Source organism: Patagioenas fasciata, chromosome 2, assembly GCF_037038585.1.
Source record: "Patagioenas fasciata isolate bPatFas1 chromosome 2, bPatFas1.hap1, whole genome shotgun sequence".
Lineage (NCBI taxonomy): Eukaryota > Metazoa > Chordata > Aves > Columbiformes > Columbidae > Patagioenas > Patagioenas fasciata.
This window is the reverse complement of record NC_092521.1, coordinates 64,955,703-64,969,541: the sequence shown is the minus strand read 5'-3', so window position 1 is coordinate 64,969,541 and position 13,839 is coordinate 64,955,703. Positions and strand designations below refer to the sequence as shown.

The 13,839-nt window shown below is 45.7% G+C and overlaps 1 protein-coding gene across 3 annotated transcripts in view; it reads right to left on the bottom strand.

Annotated features, from left to right (window-relative positions):
- NR4A3 (nuclear receptor subfamily 4 group A member 3) overlaps positions 1 to 13,329 on the bottom strand; it is a 30,482-nt gene extending 17,153 nt beyond the window's left edge. Inside the window, exons 1-5 of one of the 3 annotated variants that reach the window (XM_065832821.2) lie at positions 12,855 to 13,329; positions 10,157 to 10,312; positions 6,666 to 7,552; positions 4,427 to 4,556; positions 3,307 to 3,479 (exon numbers count right to left, since the gene is read on the bottom strand). In XM_065832821.2, the coding sequence (XP_065688893.1) occupies positions 3,307 to 3,479; positions 4,427 to 4,556; positions 6,666 to 7,550 (1,188 nt within the window). In that variant the 5' untranslated portion in view covers positions 7,551 to 7,552; positions 10,157 to 10,312; positions 12,855 to 13,329. The other 2 variants (XM_071804326.1, XM_071804325.1) reach the window with 2 other exon arrangements.
- Between the last annotated feature and the right edge of the window lie 510 nt (positions 13,330 to 13,839).

The window sequence follows — 13,839 nt, the reverse complement described above, 5'->3', positions numbered from 1 at the left end:
ATCACAAGCTAGCGTAATTATGCCAGGTATTAATTTGTTCCTGATATTTATAAAAGATTCCTTTGGCAAAAGTACAGCAAAGTTTTAACATTTCCTAATGAAGTTGAGTGCTGCATTACGTCACATAAATGTGTATGCTACAGCACAGTATACCCCACATGGGGCACCTAATTAAATTAAATACATCTGAAAAAATTATAGCCTGTATTGGTTGTTACAGTTTAGCCCATGAGAGCAATTTTAGAAGAAAGGTAAAAAATTATATGGAATTGTATAATTTTAAGCTGCTGTAATACATTACTGTTTGCTACAAAGTGTTAGGAAGTACAACGAATAGCTAAAACAAAATATTTGTAACAGACTTAAGAGTATATAAGTAACCATAAACAATATGTATGGTTCTGTTTTATGCACCAAAATCTGTGTTTTTTTTTTTTTTTCCATGATTATTTTATTGAGAACAGGTGATATGTGACCTAACTTCTGACCAAGACAGCTGGTAAGCCTGCACTTGGTCAGGCGGCCATGGTACGGAAGGGCTCAGATCTGCATTTCTTAACCTGCCCCCTGCAAACTGGAGGCATGCTGGGAGAAAGCCAGAAGACAAAGCTCTGCCTTACTCCCTTCCTCAGAGCTCCTTGGGGAACTAAATGAAATCCGACTGTTACTCAAGGCAAGGTTTGCATGCATAGCAAACAACATTAACTTGTGTGGTGTATCTAAAGGGATTCAGAAAGCCTGATGCTGGGGAGCCTGATAGCATGAGCCAGCTACCCTGTGCGTGCTTTCATCAGTCCTTCATCAACTGCTACAGCTGCAAAAGTCGAACAATAACTTCTCTACACAGAGGAGAACCTACGCTTGTTTTTCCAAAAGTCCTGACATTTGCTTAATTTTGTGGCTGGGGAAGAGAGTGGGTTATTACCTAAATGCTGCACTCCCTCTCCAAAACGGCAACATTTCTATTAATGTTGGAGGCCATTCTGCCTGAAGAAGGACGGCAAGATATAGGGTCTATTTCTCATCTCACTTACTTAGAAGGATAAACTCATGGAATTGTACCAGTAAAACAGGTGTAAGACTGGACAGCGGCCCTTGGCCTTTAAGGACTTCATAAACTAAACTCTCTTCCTAGTAATTGCTTTTTGAAACCAAGTACCTAAATATACCATTGCTATGGACTGGTAAGTTAAAACCAGTGCTGAAATGAAAAGTAGCCATGTTCCGAAGAGAACCAGTTCCAATCTGTTTTGGTTTAAAATTCACGTCTTATGTAATTTTTTTTTTTTTTTTAGGCTTTTTTGGGGGGAAGGGGTACAGGTTCCTCTCTGAAACTCTTATCAGTATTTTTTAAGATGGTCAAGACATTACAGCCTGTAAACATGAAGACGATAAACATGAAGGTCGTGTCTGCAGAAGTGTTAGGACTAACTCCAAAGCCAGGTTTCTAGAACGGCCCGTTTGTGGTGCACGGCAGGGTCAACATGCCGTAAATTAGTCTTTACAGGTACAGCATTATTCTTCAAAGGAATTTTTTAGCATTGCAGTGTGTTTACTGCACATTTCATTCATTAATCTCAGTTTTTACACAGCATTTTTTTCTGATCTCCCTTAACTTTTCAAAATAAGTATAAGGTTTATTAAAAACATAAGAATCTACTAATTTATTTTAGTGTATTTTTGTCTTTTCAGCAGTGCCTAGCATAACAGACTATTACATATTTTATTGTAAAGAAAAACCTGGATATTATATATGTCATGACAGACAACGATACTTAAACATTTAGCTACCAAGACTAAATTAATTTACTGTCAGTCATATGCTTCCTACAATTCCCAATAGAATTGTTCAACAGTTCAACCTATAGGCTGTTTACTTAAAAACAGAAGTAATTACCTCAGGACAAAGAAAAAAGACACATAAAAACACACAGTTTTCATTCTTTTTTTGTAAATGCAAAAGAACTTCATATCTACAAATAAATAAATAGAGAAATAAATAGATAAATAGATAAGGTTAGACACTGCTTTCATGGCCTGGGCTATTACACCCCTGCAATTCTGTGAAACCCAAAGGATTTCTGTCAAAGAGCACAGCTTGTCACACACCTTGATATTTGTAGAATGACCCCCTGAGACATGCTGGCTAAGTTAAAATACATGTAAATAGAGCTAATGCATTCTTCCCCTAAAAGGCTATTGTATACTGAACAGTTATATTCTTAATAATTTGGAAAATTATATGATTATTTACTTACAGATTAGCTTGAAGAAAAGTTGTTACGGCATTCTTAAAATTGCTAAATGACATATGTACATATATTCTAAAATAAAATAATGTAATTTTTATTTCATTACAATCAAATATTTTTAGTATTAAATATTACTTAGCAACAAGTGATAAATGGCCAGTGTAGATGTTGTCTGTGTACAGCTGTATTTTTTACAATCTCAGATTTTATCATATTTCATTAAGAAGGAGGAATCTCATCTTGCTTTTCCTTAGCTGTATTTTTTCTTTTCCTTTATCAGCCTGCCTAAAAATGTATTTAACAAGCTATTTCAATGCTATATTTTAATATCTATAGAGCAATTTTTTAAGCTTTCCAAATATTCCATGAATATTTAAATGGTGAATACGATACATTAAAGAACAAAGTTACAAAAATATATAATCTCTGAAAAAGCTTTACTGAAATAATTTTTTAGGATTTTGATTTTAAAAGGTTTGTTTTACAAATGTCAGTTTTACTGAATAAATATTCATGCTGGGGTATCCAAAGCCAGATTCTGGTCCTACTTAAATAATGGCAAAATTCCTATTGATTTCAGTACAAATGGCCCTATCCCTCCAGTGTTACTTTGAGCAACCTTATATCTGAATATTAGGGAAGTGCTATTACATTTTACCCTTCCAAACTTGGAAATTAAGATACTGGATATATGAGTACTGCTCCTGAGTTTGAGGGATCATATTCTAATTGCTTGTATTTTGCCACAGCCTTTTGCAAGAAGAATGCTCTTTTCATCCCCCCATTTTCACTTTCACTCACCCATGGAATATACTGCAAACAACTTTGTGATTGATATTCTCACAACCAATAGTTACTAAGACTCATTCCTACTGCACCTCCTTTCCCCTCATCGTCCACCTACCACGAAACGACATGGCTGGCTGGACAAACTTCCACCCTCATCCGAATTTCACATTTAATTTCATTTTAGCAAACCAGCAGGTAAGTAGAAATTCAGTTCACAAATAATTCCTATGAGGAAAACAAGGAAGCAAACAAAAGTGAGACATACTCTTGAATAGTCAAGCTCCCTGGGCGTGGAGTCGGTTAAAGCTCGTACAAGGGCGTTCATCATGTTGATGGGAGGAGAAGGCGGGGAGGGCTGAGAGGGTTCTTGCTGTAAGGGGCTCTTTGGTTTGGAAGGCAGACGACCTCTTCTCCCTTTCAGGCTGTCAGTACGGACAACTAGGGGAAGAACAAACAAACAAAAAAAGGGAATTAGTTGTGAAGATACCAGCAAACCACGGATCAGGATGAACACCTGCTTTTCTTATGGTGGCCAGCCCAGCAAAAATAAGAGCGTTCTCCAGTTTCAGCACACGCTCTTGGTGCCTTTGATTGCAAAGGAACACAAATGATACCAAAATTGCATCAGACTTATGATCGTAAGCAGCAATGTAGCTGCTTACTTAAAGCCCAGCTGTGTTCCCAGTGTTCGTGCTTTGCAGCACATCTATGTGCCCATGCACACACACACAGACACTCTACTGCTGAAAGAAAACCAAATGTGAAACACAAATTCTAATGTTCCTGCTATTGGTGCACATTTTAAATGGCAGAGTCATTCATTCAAAGTAATTTTAGCTTTCCTGAAGCATCTGAAAAATCATGGTCATGCTATATAGGTTATATTATCCATGTCAGTATTTGCAATGGGACTGCTGACACAGTATTACTCACATACTTAAATATTTGCAGAATTGGGACTAATGAGTTGATCCTGTTTCCATTTAAATTAATCGCAAATTTACAATCAGCTTATGGGAATGAGACAAGATTCTATGTCAAAATGAACACAATCCAGTGCAGCCCCCAGTGAGATAAGGGGGGAAGCCAACAGCATTATCGAGCAACATTCAAAGTTAATAAAGGAGACATTTTGGCCAGTGTCAAATTATCCTCTCATGACCTTGCTGTTCTTGAACTCTGGGGTCTAAAGACTAAATATGATAATACGGGTGAAAAGAAGAAAATCAATACATTATTACACAAATGCACACATTTTGGGGTAAGTTATGAATCTTATCACTGTAAAATTCATTGTAAAGGCATCCATGTCCACATATACACACACACAGATTCATTAAGCGAAATATTTCAGCATCTGGGATAATAACAGCAATAGTCCTCACCTTCTTTAACCATGCCGACACTGAGACACTTCTGAAACCGGCAGTATTGGCATCTGTTACGACGTCTCTTGTCCACTGGACAGTTTTTATTTGCCAGACAAACATATTTTGCATTTTTCTGAACTGTTCTCTGTGCAAATGCAACACAAAAATAGTAAACTGATTGTTTCTTGAACAACTTAGAACCTGACAAAATGTGTTTTAATTACAACATGAAAAGCGACAGTGCAATTCATATAATTAGATAAAATTAATTTCCTAACACACTAGCCTCCAGGAAAAACAATTTTATTAGTGTTAGCTGCTGACAATGAAAATCATCTAGGATTGTTCTGAAGCAAGTCTCTGGAGACAGGCAACTTTGAATGATAAAATCATATCTGAAATTACCAGGTCATCGCATCTACCTTTGGGGATTAGATTATCTCCGCTTTTAATATCCCTTTGGGAACAATTTTCTACTTGGTTCATTCCCTTGATTATTGCTGACCTTATTAAAATAAAATCAAAATGATCTGCGATGTACTTCTCTTGCTATCACTATTGTTAGTCAAATACCACAATAACTGGTTTGGTTAGCCATTAAAATCACCAGGGAGAAAAATAAAAATACCAGAAATCCCTACAAAATATGTTTAGGTAAATATTCTGGGAAAGCTAACCTTCTCTGGGAAAAAACAAAACAAAAACTGTGGTTATATGCATTTAATTAACTCTAAAATTATCTTAAAACTATATAGTAAATTCCAAATTTCTAAAAACCTGGTAAACCATGAGAGAATGTAACAAATATTGATGCAAAAATGTATTCTGTTAAGTATTCCATACTCAAAATCAAAGATACATCAATAAATAACTTTGCACCAAAAAAAGACTTTAAGAGGAAAGACGACAGAACAGGAGCAAATTTATCAACTCAACATTCAATATTAGATCTTTCACTGCAATTAAATTAATTGAAAAATGTTATTTCATATTTTGTGTTCCTTTTCAAATAACAACCTCAATCTACTAAATATAAGAGACACAGCAAATATTTTTCATTGCATTTTGGAGCTGAAAACTGTTTAATTTTGCAGAATAAGCTCTAGATACTGCTCCCAGTCAAGGATATGCTATTGATTTCCACAGAGGTAGGATTGGGCTCTTGAGAGTTGCTATTTCCAGGTTATTTGTGTTTCCTTCTCTAGTTATATTTAAATAACAACCGAGTTTTATAAGACTTGTGTATTTTACCACGTTGTCAAAGGATTATTAGTCAGTAACATTAGCAGCTCCGTCTACAATTAAAAAAAGTTGTAAGCCCTCCCCACCAGCTATTTTTGGACTATTTTTGTTTCCATCGTATCTTTTAGCAGAACAGGGGCATTACTGCTGTTTTTGCAGGAAGGAATACACCAAATCAACCCCAAATGTACCAAAACTTAAAGCTGCTGCCCAGAGCCCTCCTACCAAAAGTTCTTCACTTAAGCTAAAATTTCTCAAATAACACTGGAATCTGAACTCGGTCTGTTGGAAGGAAATTACAAAGCACCCAAATCTAAGAGCAGAGAGTATTCAGTTCCACTGAGAAATGGCTCGTGTGTAAGTTTTTCATGTTGCTCTTCAGCTGCAAAGCCTTCTCCATGACAGAGCAGGCATGGGGACCCTGTGCAGGGCTTAGTCACAGCTCTGCTTCCCACTGCTGAGGGCTCACTGGGCTCCTGAGCTGAAGAGTAACAACGAGGCAGCAACCAAATAAAATCAGAAGTACTTGGGTTTGTCCCACATGTGAAAACATTTTCCTCCTGGCGCCAATGCCACAGCACTCCTCACCTCAATCCCCCCTGGACAACAATGGCACCCCTGCCACCAACTAAAATACCAAGTGGACTTTCTGATTCCTGGATTTCTTCCCTCGCTTGAAAATGAGGTTTAATTGGAGCGAATGACTAAGTCAAACCCAGACTGGATGTACTCCAGGTGCATTTCGACGTGGAACAAATGGAGCTTATAGACAGGGGTGACCTGTGCTCCATTGAGGGATGCTGGCAGACTGAGGATGTGGTTTGCGCAACTCACTGCCATGGATGTCTCTCAGCTGAGACCGGCTGATCATTTTATCCTACAGAGGGCTTGCTTTGGCCTTTTTCAAAAATTTTTGTGTGGGTGTCCATCACACCCTGCTGGGGGAGGACCAGGAGCCTGCCAGGGCAGGCTTGGGGGAATTGGGGAAGGGGGAAAATCACAGAGCTCTCACCTTGAAAAAGCCCTTGCAGCCCTCGCATGTCCGTACCCCGTAGTGCTGGCAGGCCGCATTGTCCCCGCAGACGGCGCAGGTGCCTTCCCCGGACGAGGAGCTCCGGCTGGGTGGGGACGGGAGGCCACTGCTGCTGCCGCCGCTGCTCTCCCCCATCAGGCTGGAGGCGGCTGCATTGAGGCCGAGTGGTGAGAAGGCTAAGGTGGCTGGTCTTTTGGCCAGGTGCAGCCCGTAAGGATGGCTCTCCATGTGTGGCTGGCTGGTGGCCGGCCTGTCGGAGCCCAGAGGCAGGCTCAGGGAGGCAGGGTCGTAGCACATGTGGGCGGCCGCGGGCGGCGTGTGGGGGGGTGAGGGCTTAAAGTGGAAGAGGGGGAAGCGGGGAGGCACGGTCTTCATGGGGGCAGCGTCCATCAGGTGGCCGGGTGGCAAGCAGCTCTGCGTGGGCTGCAATGGGGGCTCATCCCACAGGCTCTGGTGAGAGGGGAAGCCGGGCGTGGTGGGCGTGGAGGGTGGAGATTGCTTGAAGTACATGGAGGTGCTGGGCATCCCCTCGTCCGTGGAGGGTGGCAGTGAGGGTTGGTACGGGGAGAGCCGGGTGTCTTCCATCTTTATGAGGGGCCTCTGGCCGGAGGAGGCAGATTGCATTTGGTAGAGGCAGGAAGGCTTGAGATCATAGCTGCTAGAGTAACCCTCCATAAAGGTGCTGAAGCTGGGAAGGGAGGTGGTGGCAGTGGCAGTGATTTCAGTACTGCTCAGGTCCATGGTCAGCTTGGAGTAGTCAGGGTTCATGATCTCTGAGCTGTACTCCGAGCCATACGCGTAGGTCTGAGCTGCATAATTTGAACCGGGCGGCGAAGGGCTATACTGCGCTTGCACACAGGGCATATCTGCAAGGGCAAAGGGGGACGTCAACAACAAGCCCAGCGTGCCGAGGCCATGGCCCTAGCCCTCGCGAACTTCTTTCCTAAAAGCTTTCCCACATTTCACGGAGCTCAATTAGACACCCGACTCCCACTCTCTTCTGGATGGGGACATATAAATTAGCCTCGAGTCTTTGCCTTTCAACAAGAAATATGCATTGATGATCACCTAAGCATTAAGTATTAGGAATCCTGTTCTCATCTAGTCATGGGAGCAACTCAAATTTATACCAGTGTCACCGAGAGAAGAAGCCATCTCAAGCTGCCCTACATCTGCTGCTTAATATACATAGGTGTCAATGAGAATTAGATAAGCAGAATGAAAACAGTTTATGGCTCTAAATCTATCTCTGTATGCGTGCAACTGTGCCATAAAATTTTCATGAAGGGCAAACGAGATTATCAAATGCATAATATTGAAAATGATATTTATTTTAAAAGAAACAGCATCTGCAGTACATGTCAGAGGAATGACTCAAATCACCGTGTTTGATGCTTATGACTTGCAAACATCAGTTTTGCTTATTCAACTCCGGGCCTTTCAAGCATATTTCTGGTCAGCTAATAATTTAAGGTTGTTGTCTAAATAATAGTTTTAAGGTTTATATGTGGTAGAACTTTCTCCTAAAAAAAGTGGGTGGTACAACATATTCTTAAATTTGCAAAACTGTAAGAGAAAACATGTGTGGTATTTGTTTCTGTTTTTATGGGAAAGGTTGAGGCTGCTAACACAATTGTTTTTATCCATTAGTCATCAAAGTTAATGCGGTTCATTGATAGCTCGGATGGTTGAAGCAACACAGTGCCTGGCTACAAAGATGTGATTTTTTTTTTTTCTTTTACTTTTACTCCTAGTTTGCTATTTCCTTTGCTGGTCTCAGGAAATAATGGACCAAATTCTGCAATCCATCTGAGGTTTGCCTGACTAAACACTGTGAGATTCTAGCCCAATATTTGCAACCCAAACTAAAAGTGCTTGGTGTATATCAGTTCCACAGCAGAGGAATAAAATGCACCAATTAGTATAAATTCTCTCATAAAGAGAAGAGAAAAGTAAACATGAAGAAAATGTATATCAAAATTAAGAGCAGTTCATATCTTCTTAATAGTGGCAATTTATATTCCAAAAGCATTTGAGAAACAATACTAAAATCTGCCTTGCAAACAGTGGGGTTTTTCTCAGTATTTTAAGAACTCCCTTCAGTTATAATTTTAAAATTTTCACTTGAGCCTGGCATATAAGAATACAAATAATTTGTGTTAAATCAACCTTTAATTCTTTCCTTCCTGCTTTGCAGACAAACATATTTAAGGTAAGAACCAGATTTTAATTATCATACTGTCACAAACCACTCAGATCTTTCTTCTTCTGGAAAAAAACTTTTAAAAGTGAGAAGAAAATAGCATTGTTTTCTGAAGTTAAGACCTTCTTGCTTGCAAATCCAAACACTTAAAAAGCAGGACAACATAAGCCTTGCCTCACAGTGTTATTTATGTATTTTTCTACCGTTCTCTTTTTCCCTATCAATTTCTGTCCATGTCATTCCACACGTCCACATTTCATGGCAATTCCTATTACTGTCATTTGTTAGTTTAAGGACCGTCTGTTAAGACGTACTGACCAGTGCTTGATCAATTAAAAGGCGAGATAAATTCCTTCCACACACCTCCACTGAGAACTGACTGAGAAACACAACTGAATGAGTGGACAGAAAATGTCACAAGTGGACGTGTTGATACAAAACTCTATGAAGGGAAAAGGTTTTTTTCCTAGCTCAGAAAATGAGTAGTTCAGGTAAACAGATCAGTTTGCCTTTTTTTTTTTTTCTCTAAGCATAACAGCGTTATGTCACTGAATTCTGTGCAAAGTGGAATAAGAAAACAGAAATCTAAAATCAGTCCGACCTGAAGACAGAAAAAATATCCCCAACCTAAAGGTCTGGTCGGCTCTCTGGGACTCCTCCTACCTCGCTTTTTGCCATTGCACTTGACCGACTAATTCTAACCCTTACTTTTCCACTTAGGGCACCAATATTAATTACTCTGCAAAGTAAATAACCTGGGATTTTTTTCTTCCTTACCCAACGATACTAAAAAAAAAAAAGCCCCATAGGAGGCGCATTGAAGAGCAACCTGTCATCAACGCCCAAATGAATGGGCACAAAAATCAGGGCTGTTAGCTTATTATTCTGCTGTCTTTGCAAAAGCTCGATACAAGGGATGCTCAGCTTAACGCCCAGCAAGCCGGACTCCTCACAGGGACACTAACATCCCACTAATTTTCCCTTCGAAAGCCGGCAGGTCTTTGGCTGAGGGCTCACAACCCACTTGTGCCCAGGCATGGCATCGCTAGAAGCGCTGTTAAAGCGCTGGCCTGAGCCTTTTGGGATTTAAACACTCCGCGGCCCCGGTACGGGGAGTACGTCGAAGGCCGATGATGCCAGAGGGATTTGGGAAGGGTAGGGACCGCGGCAGGAGCCCTCGCACACCCTTCCCCCCTCATCCCCCTTCTCCTCCTCGTCCTCTCCCGGGAGGAGCCGGGCCGCCTGGCCCCGTGGAGCGGCAGCTTACCTGGCGGGTATCTTGCGCGCTGAATGGTGGGGCTGGAGGTGCGGACGGAAGCGGCGGCGGGCGGCGGCGGCGGGGGGCTGGGAGCCGGCTGGGACCTCTCTGCGGAGGCGGGTCTGGAGCCTGGCCTCGGCGGGGGGCGCTCTTCCGACCCGGGCTCTGTCCGCCGGCGGCGGGGGAGAAGGCAGAGTCAGGGGGCGGCTGGGCCCGGTGGGGCAGGGGGTGTCCCCCACGCCTCCCGCTTCCCCAGGCCGACCGTCTCGGGGGGACCTTCCCCCACACTCCCACGGCAAGCCCCCGCCTCGCCCCATGGGTGGGGAGGGGGAGCCGGGCTGGGAGCGCGTTTCTACCAGCTACCGCTCCCCCATCACACAAAAGGCAAGAAAGCACCGGGCTGGGACAACGGAGCCAGCCGTTCTCCAAGCAAGGAAACTGGGGAAGGCAAGAGCAGATTCTCAGACTACAACAAGCGGGGCAGCATCCCCGTGCGTTCACTTGCCCGCGGGAACTTTCTTTTTTTGAGGGGAAGGCGGGCAGCAGCAGGCTGGAAGTTTCTATGCAAGGTACTGGCCAGACTTGAGGGGTATCCTACCAGCCTGGCTACCCTGCGGCATCTCCAGTTCCCGCTCCCCGCTCGGCTCTGCCCCGCGGGACGCCCCGGGGCCACCAGCGTGCGCGCAGGGAAGGGACCGCGGCCTCGCCGCGTCCCCTTGTCCCGGGGCAGCCCGGCGCTGCCAGCACGGCCGGGGACTCCGCGGCAACGCGGGGGATGCGCGGCAGCGCCGTCCCCTGCACACGGGAGCCGCTCCCCAGCGGCTCTTTCACCCGCCACTTGCTTGTCCTTTTTTTTTTTCTTTCCACGCGCTCCTAGTCTTTGGTGTTTCCCCTCAGCTCTCGGGATGTTAAGTGACTGGTAGCTCATCCCTTTCTTTCCCCAGGGTTTTGTTCCCTCCCCGCTGTCGGGCCGAGCTCTTGCGGAGCGACTTCCCGCTCGGCGCGGAGCGCCCTGGGGCTCCTTTCCCCCCACCCCCCGAGCCGCCGGTTACCTAGAGACACTCGCTGCGCTTTTAACCATGCAACACCCCTCCGGACTGCAGCCGCCCGAGCCAGGAGCGCAGAGCCTTAAGGGCTGTAAATTAGAAGGAAATAACTACCCTTGTCAAAGCTCTTTTCTTCCTCCGTGCACTTTACATTCAGCCCCGAGTGACACCCCTCCCCACCCTGTAATACGAGGAGGAAACCGTGAAATACTCCATTGTGATTGTGACTTCTTCAGGCGAGTTTCGAAACCTTCATTTACCCGAGAGGGACCGCGGAGGGGGAAGCTCCATTGAATGAAAAAGTTTTGAGCTCTATTTCCACCGCCGGTTAGGTCGTGATTTTTTTTTTTTTGTTGGAGAAGGGGGATCGCCCCGAGCCGCACGGTCACTCCAGCAAATATCCACGAACTCGTGTGAGATTCACCTCCGAAGAAACCGTCTGGTCTGGTTTAGTCCATTGTTTTTTACCGGGGCTTGACTCCAGCATACAACGGTCTCCACGGAGGAGAGAAAAATAGGGCGAAGAATGTAATCGAGTGTAGCGGCTTGGATAAAAGTTAGCGATTCATTCCCAAACTTTTTTTATTTTTTTCCCTGAAGAAAAAAATACTATCCCAACACACCGATCCCCCTACATAGAACAGCGTTTTCGCTGGGAAATGTTCTCGCATGGAATCCACTGTCTCAAAAAATTGCAAGTTAAATAATAGCGTTATTAACTAGCCGCGCGAAGGTGAGCCGCATCTCCCCCCCGGGACAGTGTATCGCGATAATGCCGTCCCGATAGCCGTCCCCCGACACAATATCACAACCCAGCGTCCGCGTTTTCTCGCCTGTTTCCAAGACCGAAACTTCTTTCGCAGCTATTAAGGTAAGAAGGCAAAAGCGAAGAGGCACCGCAGGGGCAGGGAGCGGGGCAGCGGCGGCGCAGCCCAGCCCCGCCTGCCCGCACCGCACCACCCGTGCCGGGGCACCGCAGCACCTCATTACCGTTTCTGACCTCCGAGGGGAAAAGTGCACATTTCCGAGGAGCAGATGCCGGGCAGACGTGCCGAGCAAAGATCCCGTCTCATTTCCATACAATATGTCACATTCCGGCAATTACCTCTTGGGCCGAGCTCTTTCGGGCTGCCCGAGAGGGCTATTCTCTCCCAAAGTGAGATTAGATCAACCTGCCCCTCCGTCCCTATTAGACAGCTCGAACTTGTGCAAACAAAACCACCTATTTCCCAAGCGCAGTTAAAGGAAGGAGACAAATTACTGCCATTCATCACCGGCGCTGTAAACTCCCCGCCGCCGCCGCCGGCAGCATCATTTCCATGACAACAACTAGCAGAAATACCTTAGTACCACCGGCTCCGGCTGCCGCTCCTCTCAGCCACAGCCCTCCCGTTTGCGAGGGGCGGCGGTGCCCCGGGCACGGCGGGGGTTGCTGAGCCGGCAGGGAGGCTCTGGAGCCGAGCGGCAAATGAGCATCCACGAAGGGGGAAAGGAGAGGGAAAAGTTTCAGCGAGAGCCCGGCACGGCAGCGCGCCGGCTGAGCCGTGCTGCCCGCCGCCGGCATCTCCCGAGCATCTACCCCGGCGGCACAACTTTCCCAGAGTGGGGACACGTCGCGTTGTCCCTCTCCCTCAGCCGCTCCCGCTCATTCGTATACGTACTCGGTTGCTGTGGAGGTTCCGTCTTTACATCTAGTTTGTAGGTGCCCGCTTCCTTAAAGGCGCATGTAGGCGCTGTCCAGCGGCAGGACCCGAGACACAAAACCCCGGAGACTCCCGGTGGCTGCAGGTCCGGAGGGTGCGTTATCCCGAGGCATGGAAAAGGATTGCAAAAGCCTGAGGAGCCAGGAGCCCGTCCCCGGGCGGCGGGAGGGAAGAAGCGGGCGGACAGGCGAGGGATGCCGAGCCGCTGCTGAGCCGCCGCCGCGATTTGCCTTTGTGTGTGTGCGGCGGGAGCTGGGCCGGGACCTGTGCCCGCGTCCCCGGTGCGAGTGCAAGTGCCCCGGGGTGCGCGTGTGCCTGCGCGAAGAGAGGGGACGGAGGCGCCTCTCTGCGCTGCTCTCCCGCTCCCTCTCTCTGAACGTCATTTATGTGAGAGGAGCCCTAGCGGCCTCTCCATAGAGCGGCTGGAATGCGAAACGTCAATAGTGACGCCATGGGAGCCTGACGCTACTGACCCCCCCCCCCCCCGCCCAGTGTGTGCGCCGCGCTCCCGGCGCACCGCGCTCTGTAGAGCCGTACAGAGCGGCGCAGAGCGGCGCAGAGCCGAGCTGTGCCGCGCAGAGCGGGTGAGGCGGCCGCTCCGCGTCGCCAGCAGCTGGACGGGGTGGCTGGTCCGCCGCCTCAGGACTGGCTGCCCGCGGCTGCCTGGCGAGTCGCTCCCAAGACAGATTATATTATTATTATTATTATTATTATTATTATTATTATTATTATTATTATTATTATTCGATCGTGTTGTGTTGTTTTGCAAACACAGCAACTCTTTACCGGCGTAGTTCCAGGGGAAAAAGCTTTGCTTGCTCAATTAGTGACACTTTCAGGAGGACTTATTAAAGATTTCTTTTTTCTATTATCTTTTTTCCTCTTTTTCCTTTTCTCCCTCTTTTTCCTTTTTCCTCTTTTTCCTTTTTCCTTTTTATTTCTT